Here is a 20222-nt window from a genome sequence, read left to right on the forward strand (position 1 = left end):
TATCAGACATTGTGCTAGGTGCTGGGAAGAGTTTGGAATAAGGTTCATTTTCCTAACACTTAAAACATTTTTTGTTTGTTTGTTTCATTTTCCCTGGAGGAAAAAAAAAAAAAAAAAAGAGCAAGGATTTGTAACAATACATTCAAAGCAATGTTATATTCCACCCCCCGCCCCCGCCCCACGGCCCACGTGTTGCCATTACTGTGTCTCAGAGCTGATAGAGGCAACAGAGCAGAGACTCATGAAGCTTCAAAGGAATATTTGTACTGGGTTTTTGAGATGATCAAAACCAGCAGTTGACCCTGAAGGAAACGGTGGTATTATCCCTTCCGAGATACAGTCACAAATTAGGAAACACCCACCCACTACAGAATTTTCATAGCTGCCTCTCAGCGAGGTACAGGAAATAAGCTCAACCACAGAGAAAAAGGACAGCTTGATCCAGAAAACTGGCTCCCAAATTCAGCCTCTTCTCCCTCAGTGCCCCTTCCTGCTGGAACCTTCTGGGAAGTCGCCCCAGCATAGTGGAACCTTCATGGATTCTTATCCCCGTGGGTTTTACTGTCTTAATTTACTGATAGAAGCTTATATCGCATTTTGCATTCAACTTTTTGAATTGGCCTGTGATATAAATACATTTTGTATTTCTCTCTCTCCATATGTATAAACACACATACAGATATACATTATAAACACACACAGAAAGCCAAAAATGTTATAGGAAACATGACTATTCTAGATGCTATTCACTGTTCTTTCCTCTTGCATTTCTTTGAACAAATACTGACCATGACCCACTAAACTGACCTTAAGATACTTATAGGTGGCAATGGGAAGCCTTGCTCCTCTGCCCTGAGGTCTTGTTAGAAACTCACATTCTCAGGCCCCCTACACCTGCTGAGGTATAACCTGTATTTATCAACAGCCTCATGTGATTGGTATGCAGTTTAGACTTTGAAAATCGAAGAGGTAAAGGACTCTTGGTCCTAAACACTTCAATTCATTCCAGTAACCTTGATGGTTTGACTTCATGGTGTGTGTGGCATCTGAGGAGGAGGAAAGAGGGCAAGGTGCTAAGTGGCTTTCCAGTGGCAATGGGGAGGGAAGCGGAGGATTTGCAGGCCGGTGCTATCGGCAAATCCGCGAATAGCCGCCATCTCAGTGAAATGGACAGTAAATGGCACAGAAGGGCACTTCACAGGAGGTTGGGAGGATCAGGGAAAGCTTCCCGGAGGAGGAAGATCATGAGTTGGAGCCAGTTGAAACTGAGGGCCTCCGTGGAAGGGTCAGGCAAAAATGAAGCTAGCAAAATGATGGGCACAGAAAGTGATCTTTCCCTTTAAAACATGAGCCACATATCCACTTAGATTACATACTTATTCATGAGAAAATTTCTTAGTGACCCCTGTCTACAGATTATTCATATATTTAATGACATATTTTCCTCCTTCCAGGCAAAGAGAAGTAATAGAGAACCTAGATTCTGTCCCATTAGAATTGTAATGAGACATACATTTTGAAACGTAAGGACAAACATTTCAACCCAAAGCAATGGGTTCAACCCAATTGTGTAAAAGCAGCTAAAATGGCCTGGAATTGAACAGCCAACAAAAGCACTCAAAATTTCCTCCTTTTCTTCACTTTCAAAATTGCTTTCACTTTTCAATGACCCTGACACACTTTCTCAACTCTCTAGACCAGTGGTTCTCAACCTTCTGGCCCTTTAAATACAGTTCCTCATGTTGTGACCCAACCATAAAATTATTTTCGTTGCTACTTCATAACTGTAATGTTGCTACTGTTATGAATCATAATGTAAATATCTGATATGCAGGATGGTCTTAGGCGACCCCTGTGAAAGGGTCGACTGCCAAAGGGGTCGCGACCCACAGGTTGAGAAGCACTGCTCAAACTATGAGAACAAACTCCTAGCATATGATGCCACTCCCCCTTTCTAAGGCCATAGATAAAGCTCACCGATCTGTCTACTTTCTCGCTAAGCCTATACTTGGCCTCAGAGCCCTTCTGAACAAGGTGGAGATTGTTCTCTAAAATGACTCTGCTAGGTAATCCCACTCTAAGCAATCCTAACTTGAGTCAGTCTGTCCTTAAACCTTGAGTCATTCCATAGGATTGCTTAGTCGCTGATTTCCTTCATGTTCATTTGTTTATGGAGTTGGTACTAGGTTCTTTGATTTTGTGAAAGATAAAGCATTTGGCCCTTTCTACCATCAGAAATCATGGTTTAGGATAAGGAAATGTCTTATTTAGTTCAGGAGCTATCCATGCGGCAATTTACATTATCGGCAAACTGTGACATATGTACGAAAAGACAGTCTGGTCCATTGATGAGCATTAACTGCCATAATCACAAATGTGGGCTTATCTTTCCGTTGACCATAGAGGTGGGCTCTGTCCGAGTGCAGAGAACTAAGCAAAGGCTTTGCACAGGAGTTGGAAAGTTCTAATGAGGCCTCAGATAGGCATAGTGTAATCACAGGAGAGGCTGAAAGAAGGACTTGCCATAGTCTTTCCAGGAAGGAGGTTTCTGTGATGAAACCAGATTGTCTGTGGTTTTCCATGTTGCCATTTTAAATCTGCATGTGCTAATAGCAGAGCTAAATGGTGAGGCCAGCTGCCCCGGCTTTGAGAAGCATGCCTGATCTGGTGACAGGCAGAATTATGTGAGTGTCTGGTCAAACAATGAAGTAAAGGTGGGCCCCACGTTTTTTTTGTTGTTGTTTTGTTCGGGCTCACCTAAAGAGAGACAGGATTCAAAGGAGGAAGATAATTCTGTGGGAGTTGGAGACCCAGATAAACCTGTTCTTGAAGGAATCCGAGGAATGAGGTAAGAAGTTCTGAAAGATGGGAACACAGAGATAGAGAGAAAGACAGAAACTCAGAGATTCAGAGACACAGCGTGGCACAAAGACTCAAAGACACACAAGTTAAGAGCTACAGAGATAGAAAGCTAGAGACCAAAACTTGGAGACAGAAAGAAAGGCACACCAGCTCACACAAAGAGCCAGAAGCATACAGGACAGTGATTTAGGAACACAAATAGGACCCAAACAGTATTCAAGAGACAAAGGCAGAAGCCAAAGAGGAGAAGGACAGAGACTCATAAAGAGTCCAATGCAGAGGTGGATCAACACCCAGGGTTGTCAGAGACTGGGAGAGACTGAGGGAGGGGTGGCAAATGGCATCGCATTCTAACAGAGGCCCATCTGTCCAGTCCCCAGGTTGGCCTGCACGGTGCAGGCACGGCTACAAGACCAAAAGGCCAGGGAATGTTTGTTTGACTTGGAATGGGACCCAAAGCTCGATGACTGACTAGAAAAAATATCTGTGGATAAGAACTTGAGGAGCACTAGCAGGGCTGCACAGAAATCCAAAACCAGAGGATCTCTTAGTAGGCCTCATGTCTGAGTAAAATCAAGCTTGACTCTGCACTTACTCTGGGCACTCTGGCAGCCTGTCCCCCATAAAAGGTTGCTTCAGGGCCATTGTTTTGGGGCGGCATTGCCTTTGACAATTTTGGGCTGGTACAGGAGACAGAGTGGGCCTCTTTTGGGAAGCTATGACTAGAGCAGTGGTTCTCAGCCTTCCTAATGCCGTGACCCTTTTACACAGTTCCTCATGTTGTGGTGACCACCAACCATAAAATTATATTCGTTGCTACTTCATAACTGTAATGTTGCTACTGTTATGAATCGTAATGTAAATATCTGATATGCAGGATGTATTTTCACTGTTACAAATTGAACATAATTAAAGCATAGTGATTAATCACAAAAACAATATGTAGTTATATATGTGTTTTCCCATGGTCTTAGGAGACCCCTGTGAAAGGGTCGTTCGACCCCCAAAGGGGTCGCGACCCACAGGTTGAGAACCGCTGGACTAGAGGAAAGAGCCCCAAATGTTGGGGGATGCAGAAAGATTCCAGATTCTTTGTTTTATTAGCTACCTCCCTCTATTTCATTGTTTTCTGACTTCAACTGACAACAAAATCTTATCAGTCCCAAGGGCGTCTTCTCCAGGTCCCATGATCCCCTTGCGCCTTGCTATATAACATACGCTTTATGCAGACACTGGTACCGCCCTCAAGCCACTCTACCTTGCATTCTCTAACTGCACAGGCCTGTGCATTCTCTGTTCTCTGTACTATAAACTCCGCCACAAACAGCCTTTTTTTCAGTATCCCTCACCAGCACTGCATATGTCATCAACAACAGATGGATCCCTGAATGAATGGGAAAGTGAATGAATGAAACAAAGTGACCCCACTCAACGTGAAGAACCTGTGTGAACAGATGTCCACATGTAAGGCGAAGGAAGTCACCACCACCCATAGAGGAACAGAAAACACAACAAATGAAGAGGAAATTTGCTTGAGTCAAAGAGAGAGCAAACTGCACACCAGTTACATATTCTCCTACCGCCCCAAGAGACGCACCTTCCGTTTTCAGACTCCAAGATTACAGAATTGTGCACAGAAGAGGAACAAGCGTTATTGCTCTAATTGCTATCACAGATCTGTCATCAGATTCCTTTAAAGCTTTTACTTTTCTAGACTTTTCTTAGCCTTATCAATTTGCCTAGCGCCCTCGCCCCTATGAAATCTACACAAAATTCAATAAAGTTTTTTGTTAATTAGGATAATAACCTGGTTTTGTCTTGTGCATGTGTGTGTATTACGTGAATAATGTGAGAGAATAATGTCTTTTAGTAGTACAATTTGTTGGTTGTAGTGATCACAGAACTTTTGTATTTCTTTTAGTTCATGCTAGCACTAATATATCGTGCTAATATAATAAGAAAGAAGTTTGATGGAAATTAGGAAGTTTCATTAGTGGACAGGCGCATGGACTCTGGAGCAAAAACGAATTTGAAGCTTTTGAGCATGCAAAAACTTGGGCACGTTATCAAAGGTCTGTCCTTCACGTTCCTCATTTGTAAATGGGAATGACATGTTTAATAGTATCTATCTACAGTGGTGTGTGACTTTCATAAGTGCTACATGCCAAGGGCTTAAAACAGTGCCTGGCATATATGAGCATCCAGTGATTACTAACTGCCATGATCAGAACATATACCTTCTTGGATCAGTGGAAAGAGCATCAGCTTTGGGGTCCTCTCCTAGGTGTGTCACTCAGCTGCATCACTCTGAGGTCGGTAACCTGGACAGTTCACGGAACTAAACTGAAGTCACCCTCTGCATCTATGAAATGGGCATAATTATACACATTGAACGTGTAATTGTGGAGGCTAAAGGACATCGTGGATGAGAATGGCACAGTGCAAGCAGAGTAGGGGTCAGTGAAGAATGACTATCGCCACAAGAGAGAATCCCGGCTCGGATTCGGCACCCAGATTCGCTAGATGTCAGGCAGCTGATTCCTCTGCTACTGAGCCTCTGCGTGCAAAGGTGGCATACCAATACCCAGCAGAGACCAGCGCTGGTGTGTGCCAAATGTCCGCTTCATCACTAGAACTCCTTGGGGTTATCAGCTACTTCTTGGGAGAGCAAACCATCGCCTGAGGGCCAGCTCCTGCCAGAGCACATGTTGTTGTGTGGCCTGAAAGCCATTAGCTTATGTGTTTAAGTGGTGCGGGAGGGGAGGGAGAAAAAATATTTTGTGACTCATAAAAATTATATAAAATTCAAATTTCAGTGTCCAATAACAACATTTCGTTTGAGCACCATCATGGTCATTGTTCCTGTTGTCTCTGGCTGTTCTCCCACCACAAGGGCAGATGTGAAACATTTTGGCGGAGATCACAGGCCCGCGAAGCCTAAAATAGTTATGACCTGGCTCTTTACAAAAAATCGTTCGCTGATCAGGGATCACCCTGATCTATTCTAAACTTCTCTTTTATGTGAAGGTTAGGGGGAGAGAAATGAGAGATGTTCCCATTTGTTTACTTAAATATCCAGCAGTTAGAGTCTAGTTTCTTGACACGGGCCAACACAGCTAGACACTGACACTTCCTTATAAAGAAAAGTATTTGGGAAAGTATATAGAAAAGAGGATAGTTATTGTATTTCTCAAATACAATACAAATAGTTATTGTATTTGTCAGACATATTCAAATAATCTGAATATGTAATTTAAAAATATCCTAAATTATTTGCATTTCTCAGTATCCCTTTTGTGTCTGTAGTGACCCCTTTATAAACTATACAACTATATTATTTCTCCATTATCTTATAGGAAACTTTGTTATAGTCAGAGACTTTCTGGAATTTTAAGGTATTAACTGACGAACAATCCCACACTGGTTCGTTATTTGGGTGCTGTCTCTGCTATTCATCACTTGTTTCATTCCCCCATGGCTTTATTTTTGAAAGTAGCAAACAGCCCGACTGTTCCCAGCTCACCTCTTGCTTCTCTTGGGCCATTCTCCACCCCCTTGCCCCTTACTGCTACCCACCCTCCCCCAACCCCATCCGCCAAGGTGTCAGTGAACCTGAGCAACAGTTGCAGATACTTTTGTTTTTTCTTGCTGCTGGACACATTGATACCTTCAAGATGAAAGAAAATAAATGTTTTTCATTTATGGATTTCTATAAATGAGAAACAGAAATCCATCTGAGTTACAGAAGTACTTCAGAAGGAATAAGACTGTGCTCTGAGCAAGTCATGTGTGTCCTAGACAGGCAGGTGAGGGGTTGGCTGCAGGTCAGGGTTTAATTTGCAGAGTTTACATATTCTATAGCCTGAAGAAAACTAGGGACCAAAAGACAAAGACATCTGCTATCTCTTTAATTTAATCAACACCTGAGGGAATGTGTCTGACAAGTTATCTGTCTGTAGCTATCAAAAATCCAAGTGTAAAAATCTAGCTATCTAATCAAACAACCTATTAAAATACTTTTAAAATGAAGCCATTAAAACTATTTTTATCTTTCAAGTACATTAAATCATTTTTGTTTTTATGGAGCTTCAAAAAAATCTAAATTAACCAGAAATTTTGGTACAGGTCATACCTAACCAGTGACTTAATGGTTGGGGAACAAAGCTTCATTTATATTCAGAATTCTGCCAGAGGCAACGAGTCATTTTCAAGTCTTCTCAGATGTTATTACCTAGAAAAGGTATATCAGTGATGTCCTGGAGGGGCAAGTACTGGCTCAAGTCAAATAGTAAATGTTCAGCAGTTTTGCAAGCTGGTTGTTAAATCCTTGGTGGCTTGACATGGTTCGAGGTAGGAGTATTTATATCAGGGAAATAGGCAGACTCCAGAAATCAGTACTACCCCTTGTCTATGTGGTTTGTCAGCGCACCACTGAGTCCCTTTAAATCAGCCATGCTCCTCAGAGGTCCCACCAGGGAGATGAACCTGTTCTAAAACTGACTTGTGGTGATGGTTGTATTCTCTTTAAAATCAATAAAAGCCGAAACCGGTTTGGCTCAGTGGATAGAGCGTCGGCCTGCGGACTGAAAGGTCCCAGGTTCGATTCCGGTTAAGGGCATGTACCTGGGTTGCGGGCACATCCCCAGTAGGAGATGTGCAGGAGGCAGCTGATCGATGTTTCTCTCTCATCGATGTTTCTGGCTCTCTATCTCTCTCCCTTCCTCTCTGTAAAAAATCAATAAAATATATTTAAAAAATAAATAAATAAATAATTAAAATAAAATAAATAAAAATTGTTGAGTTGGCCCTAACCGGTTTGGCTCAGTGGATAGAGCATCGGCCTGCGGACCGAGGGGCCCCGGGTTCGATTCCGGTCAAGGGCATGTACCTTGGTTGCAGGCACATACCCAGTGGGAGGTGTGCAGATGGCAGCTGATCGATGCTTCTCTCTCATCAATGTTTCTAGCTCTCTATCCCTCTCCCTTCCTCTCTGTAAAAAATCAATAAAATATATTTTTAAAAAAATAAAAATAAAAAAATAAAAAATAAATAAAAATAGTTGAGTTGTCTACATTTGAAATGAGTGAGTTTTATAATCTCTAAAATATGCCTCAATAAAATTGTTCAACAAATTGCTCCCAATCAACAAACAAAATGTCAATATGTATAGATGGTGACAAGATCCAGTTACAGGGCCCTAACCGGTTTGGCTCAGTGGATTGAGCATCGATCGGCCTGCGGACTGGAGGGTCCCAGGTTCAATTCTGATCAAGGGCATGTACCTTGGTTGCAGGCACATCCCCAGTAGGGGGTGTGCAGGAGGCAGCTGGTCGATGTTTCTCTCTCATCGATGTTTCTAACTCTCTATCCCTCTCCCTTCCTCTCTGTAAAAAATCAATAAAAAAAAAAGATCCAGTTACATACCCAATAAATGAGAAATAAAGCCACATTTCCTCAGCACTTCTGATGGGTTGATATTCTACACAGTGATTCCCAACCTTGTCTCACTCTGGAATCACTTGGAAAGTTTAATAAGAAAAAGTTAACTCCTAATATGTTGATGTCTTTTGTTTGGTCTGTGGTCTGAGCAGAAATTTTAAAAACTTCTTGGGTGATTCCAGTGTGCAGCCAAGGTTGAGAACCACAACTATAGAGCAATTTCCCCAGATAATTGTTGCTTGCCTGTTGTTACAGAAACCACCCTCAAATGCTTAATAAATTCCCAGGCGTTCTGAAATAGAGAAGTCTGGACATAAATGCCTATTTGGGGTTGTTTCTAGGTTGTATTGAACATGTATTCTTTGCACATGGAGGGAAGATACAGATCTGTTTCCTTGTGGGTTTCCTATGTAGTTGCCATGGGCATTATGGTGGGGAGAAGGGACATCAGCTAGCTCACCTTGTCATCTAAGTGAGTGCCAACGAACTCAAACACAGAGTCTAAGCTCAGGGATTATTGAATTAAAGGACCAGAGTTGAATATCTCCTTTGGGTCTCTTCTCTTTGGGGCTTCCTACTGATTGTGGGCTGGGAATATAGACAAGGAAGCATGCACTAAAGAATTATCTTATATAATAATAGCCTGATATGCAAATTGACTGAATGGCAGACTGACCAGTGGAATGACCGGTCGCCATGACATGCACTGACCACCAGGGGGCAGACACACAATGCAGGAGCTGCCCCCAGCCCTCAGGCCCCAGGCCAGCCAAGGCAGGTGCTAGCTGGAGCCCCCTGATCGCCCCGCTGGTTGCCCTACAGATCGGCCCTGATCGCCAGCCAAGCCTAGGGATCCTACCCATGCACGAGTTTCATGCACTGGGCCTCTAGTAGTTTAATAATTTAATAAGGCTACAAGTGAGAGCCCAGGCATCCACCTTCAGTGTCTGCACTTATGACACCCATTTTGTGTGCTCAAGGGCACTTTACCTTTTCTCTTTGAGGAAACCTAGAAGGCTAGTGATGTCTTGGAACTCTGAATTCCCAAGGATAGGCGTTTACTTTATAGAAAACTTTAGCTAGTATACCTGATTTCCCTTCTGAAGTTAGAGTTCAATTCTGAGGCCTCAAATTTAAAATCTACAGACAGGACCTGCTGAGATCTTTTACAACCGTGCAGCACCAAAGACACAATCCCTGCTTTCTTCATGCAGACAGATTCGAACCCTGCTTCAGTGTTTCCTGTTAAGAACATTGACTTTGCAAAGCTGGAATCCCAGCTTCGCCATTTAATTGATGTGTGATAGAGGCAAGTTATTCAACCCTTCGGTGCTCATTTTCTTCCTTTGTAAGATGGAGATGATAACAGTTCCTATGTCATTGGCTTGCTGTGAAGACTTGAGCTGTTTGTTCAGACATAAGGTGCAGGTCGCGCCTCTCATGAAGCACAGGTGTGGAAACCAGCCTCACGAGACTCTTCCCGGTACTTTAGGGTAAAGGCGCAGTGTCTCTAGGAAATCCCCTATTCCTCTCTGGGTCATGTTTGTTTCTCTAATTAAATATCCTGATGAGCTGTCTCATCTGGTCCCTTCTTAAAGACAGGACTATGACGGCTCCACCCATTGGAACTCACTACCTTTTTAAGGCAGAAATTGTATCCTCTTTCTGAGTTGCTAGTATTTAAAAGGCTCACAGTTGCCCCTGCAGATAAGCCTACAGACAAGAGCTCACAAATGCAGTGTCAGGAGAAAGAAAGACATGCGGACATCGCTGTAGACACTTCCTCCTTTCTCTTGAAAAAGTCCCTCTCCTGTACAGTAGGAGTGTAAGCTTTCAGTTTATCTTACCCGCAACAGCTTAGAGCGCAACAGTTTTAACAGCACATTTATTTATAAGCCAGATCAATCGCAAGGAAACCAAGCAACACCAACTCACACATCCCAGCGCTATCCCTGCTCTCCAAGAATGCCCAGCATTTAACTTTTGTCTCATTTTCCGCATCTACCTGCTTTCACATCAGGGAAAAATAATATGTGCTTTTACAATGTCATTGGCCCCAAGCGGAAAGACACCTAACAGACACATGAGTAAAACGCGGAGGGGATAGAAGAGTGGGTGGCAGAGTGCTAAAGATCACCCTCCATCCAAGGGGGCATTAGGGTGGGAGCGGACAGTCAATGTTCACCCACGACGCGCTTTGAAAAGCGGATCTGCTCTCTTACCCCAAGTCCTGCAGCAGCTCAGCTTCTCCATCGGACGTGCTCCACAGATCTGCAGGATCCTGGGCGCTCATCTTGCCTTCTAGAGACTCTGCTCTGCCCATTCACGCTCCTCACGTCTGGTCCGCGCAGCCCCTGGCAGGTGCTGTGAGGGAAGAGGCAGAGAAATGAGTTCTGCTGCTCCTCACACTCCTCCTCCTTGAGAGAAGCCAGCTGTGAGTCTCCACTGGCAAGGAAGTGAAACTTGCTTACTCCTCCCACCGACACTCGCCACCCTGGCCCCCGGGCACCGGCGGGAGTGTTCTGTCAGTCAGGAAGCATGCAAACGTAGCTCCCACCTCTGAGGACACCCACACTGATCACGCAACCTGCAGTGTCTGTCAAAGGAAATAAACATGACAGCACCCCAACCGGGACTGCACCATGAATTCAAACTCCTCTCCTGAGGCCGGACCGCAGCAGCGTCTCCCCAGTGCGTCAGCCTCTGCTTTGCAGAGGGCGGGGCATGCACTCATTCACACCCCACCTTCGGCCTCACACATGAACACACAGAACACGGAGGAAGCTTCTATTTCAGGAACATCATTAGCGTGGGTAAACAGATCAGAGTCAAATCACTAACTTCCATCCTGAAGTCTGGTTTTTGGCACTTTCTCAGTATTTCTGCTTCAGTTATCCAAGTTTCCAACATACGCTTGACTTTCAGGTAGGCATGATTCAGAGACAATTATTGTTTCCTCCGTGGAAGAAAGATAAGGGGAGAAGAAGGAACGTAGGAAAAGTAGGATGGGGGCAGCCTGCTGCCAACTACTGGGGCGTGTGAGAACTCCCCCGCCACTTCCTTCACAGGGCAGGCGTACAGCTGGGGTTGCTTTTGTTGTTGCTTGGTGTCCAGACTCATGGGTAGAGAATGCCATCTGCCTGGGAGTCCTTAAGGGAGACTGCAGTAACTCTGAATCCTGGAGAGCTGGACAAAGTGCAGTGATGCATGGATAAGAACATGTGTGCTACATGCCTTCTCTGTGTGCCTACCTGCAGGAGAGGGTGTGCTTCTGGTCTCGTCCTCTCTCTCTCTCTCTCTCTCTCTCTCTCTCTCTCTCTCTCTGTCTAGTCACACCTGACTCACTCAGGGTTCACCAGAGGGCTCTATAACTTGCTTTTCCCAGCGGCCGTCCCTGTAGGAGGAACAGGACCATTGGCAGCTTATCAGAATGCAGAATTTCGGGTTCATCCCAGCCCTTCTGAACCAGCATTTGCATTGGAACCAGATCCCCAAAGTGACTCCCTGCACATTGACGTGTGAGGAGACTAGTCCCTAGGATACCAAGACCGCAGAGCGTTCTAAAGGAGAGGCTGATTGGGGCCTGCTAGCATTCTACCTCTCCTTAATGTCCTTCCCCATGTGACAGGATTCCAGGGCGGGAGGAATAGGGAAACTGAGACAGGAAAGTTACAGTCATGTCAGGCAGTGTGGGCAATTTGCAGCCAGCTTGTAACTAGCCAGTCATTATCTTCCCAGCCAAGGACACTTAAGAGCAAATGGTTAAAAACTTCCCCAAGGAGAGAATGCAGAGAGGGGCGGGGAAAGGAGAAAGGAAAAAGGACAGTGTCACTCCCGAAGCAGAGAAACCAGCAGTCTCAAGGCTTGGCAAGACAAAGTTGCCAGTTGCTTCTCAAGAATTCTGGGAAGGCCACAACAAAGTGAAAAAAGGGACCTTGAGAATTAATCTGCGCTAAAATATTCAGCAGAGGAATTTTGAAACCTATAGCCAAGAGGGTATAGAACGCCTCAGACCCCACCCAACTCTCTCTTCAGGTAGCTGAGAGCCTGCCTGTGCTTCATAAGCCAGATGTATAGGTTTGCTGGCTTTGCTTTTCAATAAGGAATATGCTTTAATAGATCGGCTTTTCACAAAGCTGTCAAGGTCTCTCATATAAATTCACTTATATGAGAAGACAAGGATGGGGGTTAGGGACAGCCCCTCCCACGGACTCGGGGTGCTGTCTGGTAACACCTTGGCTGTTGGTGAGAGGTGCCTCTAAAACAGGGGTGGGCAAACTTTTTGATTGAGGGCCACATGGGTTCTTAAACTGGACCGGAGGGCCGGAACAAAAGCATGGATGGAGTGTTTGTGTGAACTAATATAAATTCAAAGTAAACATCATTACATAAAAGGGTACGGTCTTTTTTTTTTTTTTAGTTTTATTCATTTCAAATGGCCGGATCCGGCCCGTGGGCCGTAGTTTGCCCACGGCTGCTCTAAAAGCTATTACTTCTGGGTGTCTGAGATTTATGAGACCCTGGATTCCTCTGATTGCCAGAAATTCCTGAGTGTCTGGAGACAGCCTGGGGGAGGTGAGGCTCTGATAACACGTGCTGATTGTATATGCACATTTAAAATTCTTTCAGATCTGTTTGTTCAGAGAGAAGTGCAGGATCCACGTGTAACAGCCGCCAGTCCTGGCCAGGGAGGTGCAGAATGTGCCTGCGGCAGAGACAGGAGACCCGCGGGCAGCAGATTTCCTGTTCTCCTTCTATAGCCCTTTGTTCGGTGTTTTAGTATCTATTTTGTTCCTGTTTTAGCAAATTCTCTTTTTTCTTTTTTTAGCCTTTTTTCCTTTTCTTTGCTTTTCAGAAAAGTAGCAGTTTACTAAGACAAGCCTCTTCCTTTCTTCAATCTTCAGGCCACTCCCCCTTTCTCATTTTGCTATCCCATCTGTTGTCCTCCCCTGTGTCGGCATTGTTTCATTGTGTCACTTATTTCATTTTCCCAGGATCCCTCTCTTCCCCATCCCCCATCAACCCCCTGCTCCACGAAGTACACGTTCAGCATTGTGGTGGAACCAGTTGCTGCACCATCACTAGGTGGTTTCAACAGAATTACTGGACATTCATAAAACCGTCTGGTATTATATTTTACATTAGACTGTTGCTTCTGAACAAGTGCAAGTATATTTTTAAAAACCACATAATTCACGTCATATTAATTTTGATAATCTCTTCAGTGGTGCCAGTTCATAGTGCCTAATTCTTTCCATGCCGATATTGGACACAGAAACAGACATGAACAATGTACCTTGTTTTAACAATTTTGGAAAATCTTATTCTTTGTTGGAAAATATCTTACTTATCAAAAATATTAGGCCTTTTTTGAATGGCAATCACACTCAAATCATCAATTTTCTCATAAAGAGAATTTGGGGAGAGCTATTTCATCCCGATTTGAATTTCTTTATTAGAAGAATGAGCTTCTAACACTCGAGACTCCTCTGAAGAGAACTTTTTGACAGAAACAACTCCATGTAGTGGAAGATCCTTTTCTTCCTTTTTTTTAAAAAAATGTATTTATTTATTTATTTTAATTGTTTAAAGTATTACAAGTCTCCTTTTTTCCCCCATTGACACCACCGCCCCCAGCCACTCCCACCCCCGGGGGTCAAGCCCCCACTGCCCCAGGGTCTGTATCCATTGGTTATGGTAATATGCATGTATACAGGTCCTTTAGTTAATCTCTAACTTCCCCCCTCCCCTGCCTTCTCTATGAGGTTGGATGGTCTGTTCAGTGCTGCCTTGTCCCTGGAGCTATTTTCATTCATCAGTTTATGTTGCTCTTTATATCCCACATATGAGTGAGATCATGTGATATTTATCTTTCTCCGACTGGCTTATTTTGCTTAGCATACTGCTGGTAGACCCTTTTCGATCTTTTTCTAATTTATTTATTTCTACAGAAAACTTACATATCACAATGTCTGATTTTCACCTGGTCACCCGGCAACGGCAGTTCTACTCAAGCCCTCCGCAGTGGGAATGGTTCTATGAGCGCCCTTGTTGCCTATTTACCGTTCACTAAGCACTCTTTCTTCTCCATCATCTATGATGGTGGGAAAGAAAAGATACATTCTTGAAAGGGAAACCATGGCTTGGAATTATCATGGACTGAGGTTACCATAGCTTGGGGTTGAGGGGCCCTTACTGTTTCTCACTGTTTGGTTCTTCCCACCCACGAAAAATAAGAAATTTCAAGTTCAGTTGGAACAGAAGCATAGCAGACAAAGAAAGAACTGACCATTGTTTTTTAGCTGCAGGTCATCTCTCCAAAAGGAGGGCTTCCGTCTCTCCTAATTCTGTGGCAAGCTCAGGGATGCCATATTGCTTTTAAAAATATTGGAGATTTTTGTTTTGTTTTGTTTTCATTAAGCCTCACATGAGAATATTTTTTCCTTTGATTTTTAGAGAGAGTGGAAGGGAAGGAGGGGGAGAGAGAGAAACATCGATGTGAGAGAGACACACTGATTGGTTGCCACCTGCGTGTGCCCTGAATGGGGACTGGGATTGAACCTGCAACCCAGGTGCATGCCCTTGACCAGGAATTGAGCCGGTGACCCTTTGGTGTGTAGGCGAACACTCTAACCACTGAGCAACACCAGCCAGGGCAAAAATAATGGCGTTTTACTTCAAGCCACAACCTCCGTGTTCTCTGCTCCAGTTATGTGATCACTTAATACAGTATCACAGGCTAAGGTGATTGGCTTTTTAAAAATTAATTGGGACCCCATTTTATTTTCTTCACCTGTCTATACAAGTAGTCCTAGCTTCTGTGTTGACTTAGGGTGTCTGGGTATGGCTATAACTCATCAAGTTCACTCTAACTCCTGCTTCTTCCGGGAGAGTGGGAAACTGGAAACAGAAATAGAAAGAGTTTCCACAGAAAGAGAAAGAAAAGATCTAAACACTTTATATTTTACCTTTATAATACATTCTTTACAATAAAAAACAAAACAGTTTCCTGAATGATTTAAAATTCTGAAAAATTAAGCCCAGTAGAGCCATGGTATGAGCTCCCAGGTGCTCAGGAAATATTTTATAAAGGTATATTTTGGTCACTGAGAAATGACAATGACAGGCATTGGATATCTCAACTAGGCAGATGACTGTCCAAGTGGTGGCGAGAAGGCAGCTCAGCTCTTCCCCTTTGAGCTTGGGGGTCGAGACTGGTCACACGCTTCACCCTCTGCTGAACGCTGGCACCCCACCCTGGCTTTTCTTCTCACCATGCCTCCTGGGAATCATTCTACTTGTGTCGGTCAGTTTTTCTTCCGCCGACCCATTTAGGCCATGTGGTATACAGACCTGACTTTGAACTCTGACTTGTGTTTTGATTTCCACTTCCTTCTCGGCTGCTATGTGGAACCCCAGTATCGGCTGCTCCCAGACACCTCACTATATATTGGGCCTGCACCAGGGCATCATGGTCCATGTTCTGTCTATGTGGGTGTCATTGCTCCTTCCTGATCTCCAACGTTCCTTGGGGTAGCTACTCAAGCCACAGTCCTCATCTCTATCTCTATACAGAGATATCTCCAGATCTCTGTGTCTACATGACTCACTCTTTTTTGAGAATGTGCAGTGGGGGCGGGGAAGCTGTTCCAGCGTTGCACTGGTTGGAGGTGACCCATTTCTCCAAGCTGGTGAGCTATGGCCATATCCAGACAGCCTGAGCATAGCTTCCTCCATGGAACTGGATTAAGCTAGGTTTGAGAATTCTCTCATATTCTATCCAGAACCATTCTTCAGGCCTCATTGGTAAGTAATATTGATCATATTACACTCTTTCCTTACTTAGACATTTTTCTCTCATTGATAAATTCAGGCAAAGGCAAACAGATTTTTAACTGGATTCCTCAGACCTTCAGTCATATCTGTGTCTGTCTAACTCCCAATTCCAGACAGGGTCTCCAAAATCTCATGCCAAACAAGGAACGAGTCTGGATAAGGAGTGAGGAGTAGGGGTAGATTTAGGAAAGTTCCACAATGTATCCTCAGCACCAGCACAACTCAAAACCCACTCCTGAGAAACTATCTGGCCATGTTTTCTCCTTTCTTCTTCCCCAAGGTGGAGGAGACTCAAGCGCCACTTAAATTTAGTCCCATAAAGAATACATTTGTGCCCTGACTGGTTTGGCTCAGTGGATAGAGCGTCAGCCTGGGGACTGGAGGGTCCCGGGTTCGATTCCGGTCAAGGGCATATACCTTGGTTGCAGGCACATCCCCAGTAGGGAGTGTGCAGGAGGCAGCTGATCGATGTTTCTCTCTCGTTGATGTTTCTGACTCTCTATTCCTCTCACTTTCTCTCTGTAGAAAATCAATAAAATATATTTAAAAAAAAAAGAATACATTTGTTTTGTACACACTCTCCTTCTGTTTGGGGTGCCCTCCCCTGTGCTTCCTCCGGCTAACTCCTTTGCATCTCCCAGCCTCAGCACAGTTTTATACTGCTTCTTGTGATGGTTTCCTGCCCCCTCGTCCCACGCCTGGGTTGTGGCCTTCATCTGTACTGCTTGTGCCCTGACCGGGAATCGAATCAGCAACCTTTTGGTGCACGAAATGATGCCCACCCAACTGAGCTACAATGCCGAGGGTCGGAACATAACTTTTATGTTCAAGCCCCTCTGTGGCAGCCACACAAACTCTGTTCTGGAAAGAACCTGGTGTGAGGGTGTGGCAATAAGGGTACTAAAGCTGGACTCTTCTTGCCCAATGTCAACATCTCTCATGGGCAGTTTTTGTCCTGGGGTTGCCTGTTGGCCTAATGGAGATTTTCGTAGGACTGAGGCTCTTTGTACCCCATTCCCCTTTTTCCTCTTTCTCTCCCTTCACAGGTGTCAGCGTGTACTGTGTTGAACAGTGCCCCTCCCCCCAAATTCATGTCCACCTCCTAGAACAGGCGTGGGCAAACTACGGCCCGCGGGCCGGATCCGGCCCGTTTGAAATGAATAAAACTATTCAAAAAAAAGACCGTACCCTTTTATGTAATGATGTTTACTTTGAATTTATATTAGTTCATACAAACACTCCATCCATGCTTTTGTTCCGGCCCTCAGGTCCAGTTTAAGAACCCATTGTGGCCCTCGAGTCAAAAAGTTTGCCCACCCCTGTCCTAGAACCTCAGAATGTGATGTTACTTGGAAATAGATTCTTTACAGATATAATTCGTTAAGATGAGGTCATACTGGATTAGGGTGGTCCTTAATGCCAATGACTCATGTCCTCACAAGAAGGTCTTTAGAAGACACGGAGGGAAGACAGTGGTGGGAAGACAGTGGCAAAGACTGGAATGATGTGTCTACCCACCAAGGAAAACGAAGGGCTGCCAGCAACCACCAGGAGCCAGGAGAGGGGACAGATTCTTCCACAACAGAGAGCTGCCAGAAGAAACCAATACTACAGACGCCTCGATTTCAGATTTCTGACCTCCCAAATGGAGGGAGAATAGATTTCAATTGTTTGTGGCTACCCAGGGCAGGCACTTTGCTGTGGCAGCTCTAGAACCTAGCACACGGATCCACACTGTGGTCTGGGGCCCTCCAGGTCTTCTCCTCTCCTCCTCCTCTTCATCCTTCACAGGCATTCCCACCTAAGACATGTCCTGCTCGTCTAGTTCCATCTTGGCATCTAGTTTCTATCCAGAAACTCAAACCGACACAACGACCAAAATAAAAAGTTAGCTCAATTGTCATCTTTCTACCAAAATCTTCAGATTAGGGTCTTTACCATCAATCAAACAAGAATTGTCAAGCTGCCACTATTGACTTCCAAGGTCCTGGGCTGAGTGGAAGGGGCACAAAAGTGAACAAGACATAAGCTCTCCTCTCAGTGGTCCCTTACACTAATGGATAGAGTTTGGTCTTGAGGAATTCATCAAGAAGAAAACATTTCAATCTCAATACTGTGGCAAAAGTTATGCTTGATCCCAGATAGGGGGTATACAGGAAGCAGGTGATCAACATTAAGCTCTCACATTGATGTTTCTCTCTTCTCCCTTCTTCTCTCTCTAAAAATCAACAAACTATTCTTTTTTAAAAAATATTACAATCTCTTCGTTAACATAAGAAGCATCCAAACCTGTAGAGAATTTTTGTAAGAGTTTATTTGAGCAGGACTGACAGCACATGCCAGGGAGCAAGATCTCAGATCCTCTGAAGATGAATAGTTTTGCAGCTATTTTTTTTAAATGCCTTTGAAATGAAAGAAGGGACATAAGGAAGATTGGAGAAAGCAAGGTGGGCATTGGATTTTAGTATGGTTCTTTAGTATAGTGCTCTCTTGAAGGTGGTTATGGTTTATTTCAAAGGTGTATTATATGCATGGAAACAATGGTCAGGGCTTGCTTAAGGCAAAGAACCTTTTATTAAAAAATTATAGCCTATGGCATGACTACACACCGTGACCTGCCAGTTAGTCATTTATGATCAGATCACCTGTGAGGTTACTTTCCATAGAACCCCTCTTTTCATCCGTACCTCTCCTTTTTATCAAATAATGTTGATAGAAGCGCTAGCTCTTGAGCAGCTGAAAGACTGCAGTGATCACCTCCCAATGTCCCAGGCCACTGATCTCCTCTGGAAGAAAGTCTTTGTAGCAGTCCACCATGGCTTTCCAGAGTCTGGGCTCCCAGGGTCCAGGCACTCCAGACAAACCAGACATCTGCCAGAAGCATACACCGCACAGAAACCTTCCCGACTCCTCCCCTTTCCTCTTTCTTATTCTCCTCTTCTCTGTTGTTTTCCCACTTTTCACGTTCAATATTCAGTCTGGAACTCCATTCGCAGGCTCCTTTACTTAATGTGAAATATTTGCTCCATTCACTAAACCAATGCCTTGATTGAACTCCTCCATGTCATCTTCAAGTATGTGAAGGTTATGCAGCTGTGGGTCCCAAAGCCCATTCCAGGGAAGGTGGGAACCAAGAGTCCTCTGCAGCAGTAGGGAAATCCTTGCCTGGCGTTGTGGTTCCCTGGGAATCTCCCTGTGCTATGTCACCCAGGAAAAGCTCCGTTCTCTCAATATTTCCCGAGGGCCACATGTGTGCCCCTCATCCACTGTGCATTCATAGGAGAGCTCCATCAGGGCCAAGGGGATGGAATGTCAAGGTTCAAGTTCATGGCTTCTATGGACTTTATCTCAGTTCCTACTGAAAGGGCGAGTTGTCGCGGGGCCTACGTGGGCCGGCCGCCGGGCCCCATGAGGCACAGCCTGACCACGCTGCTGACGGCCTCGGGCACCGACTCCCCAGCCCTTGGCGGGAGCCCGGCGCAGGCCACCACCCACCTGCAGCCCCGGACTGGACCCACGCGGCAGCGGGGCAGGGTGCATGCCCTCGCCCGAGGAGATGGAGGAGGAGGCGATCGCCGGAGCCCCCGGGAATGAGACGGAGGACGTGGACTTCCTGTCTGGGCTGGAACTGGTCGATCTGCTGGACCCCCGGCAACCAGACTGGAGCCCGGGCTCAGCTCGCCCTGGTGGGGGGGGGGGGGGCTAGGACTGTGCCCTCCATCTTGCCCTGGGTCCTCCATTTTGGGGGCAGCCGCCATGTGCTCAGGAGAGTGCCTTCTTCCCAGAAGCCCAGGCCCCTGCTGGCCACACCCAGGATTTCTTTAAACTAACCAATGACAATCAAGGGACGTGCGCGCCATAGAAATGACCACATCCTGTGTAACAAGACCCGACTCGCGCCTGGCCAATTGTGGTGCCCACAGTCCCCTCCCCTGCCCTTACTATAAAACCCACAATCCCATCAGGCCTTGCTCTCTCTCGTGGCCACTGGGCTACCATTGTTGCATCGGTGAGTGTGGTGGGGAGCCAAACTAGTTCGAAATGAAGGACTCTTTGCTTTTGCTTCGGACTCGCTGGCTCCCTGA

The 20222-nt window shown here is 45.0% G+C and overlaps 1 protein-coding gene across 1 annotated transcript in view; it reads right to left on the minus strand.

Moving 5' to 3' along the window:
* The window catches only part of DAPP1 (dual adaptor of phosphotyrosine and 3-phosphoinositides 1), a 47744-nt gene extending 37103 nt beyond the window's left edge, over positions 1–10641 (minus strand). The window contains exon 1 of the mRNA XM_081098244.1: positions 10524–10641. Within this exon, the coding sequence (XP_080954370.1) occupies positions 10524–10624 (101 nt within the window). The 5' untranslated portion in view covers positions 10625–10641. The remainder of the gene's footprint in view (positions 1–10523) is intronic.
* Between the last annotated feature and the right edge of the window lie 9581 nt (positions 10642–20222).

The sequence above is a fragment of the Myotis nattereri genome, assembly GCF_964212035.1.
Source record: "Myotis nattereri genome assembly, chromosome: 1".
Taxonomy (NCBI): domain Eukaryota; kingdom Metazoa; phylum Chordata; class Mammalia; order Chiroptera; family Vespertilionidae; genus Myotis; species Myotis nattereri.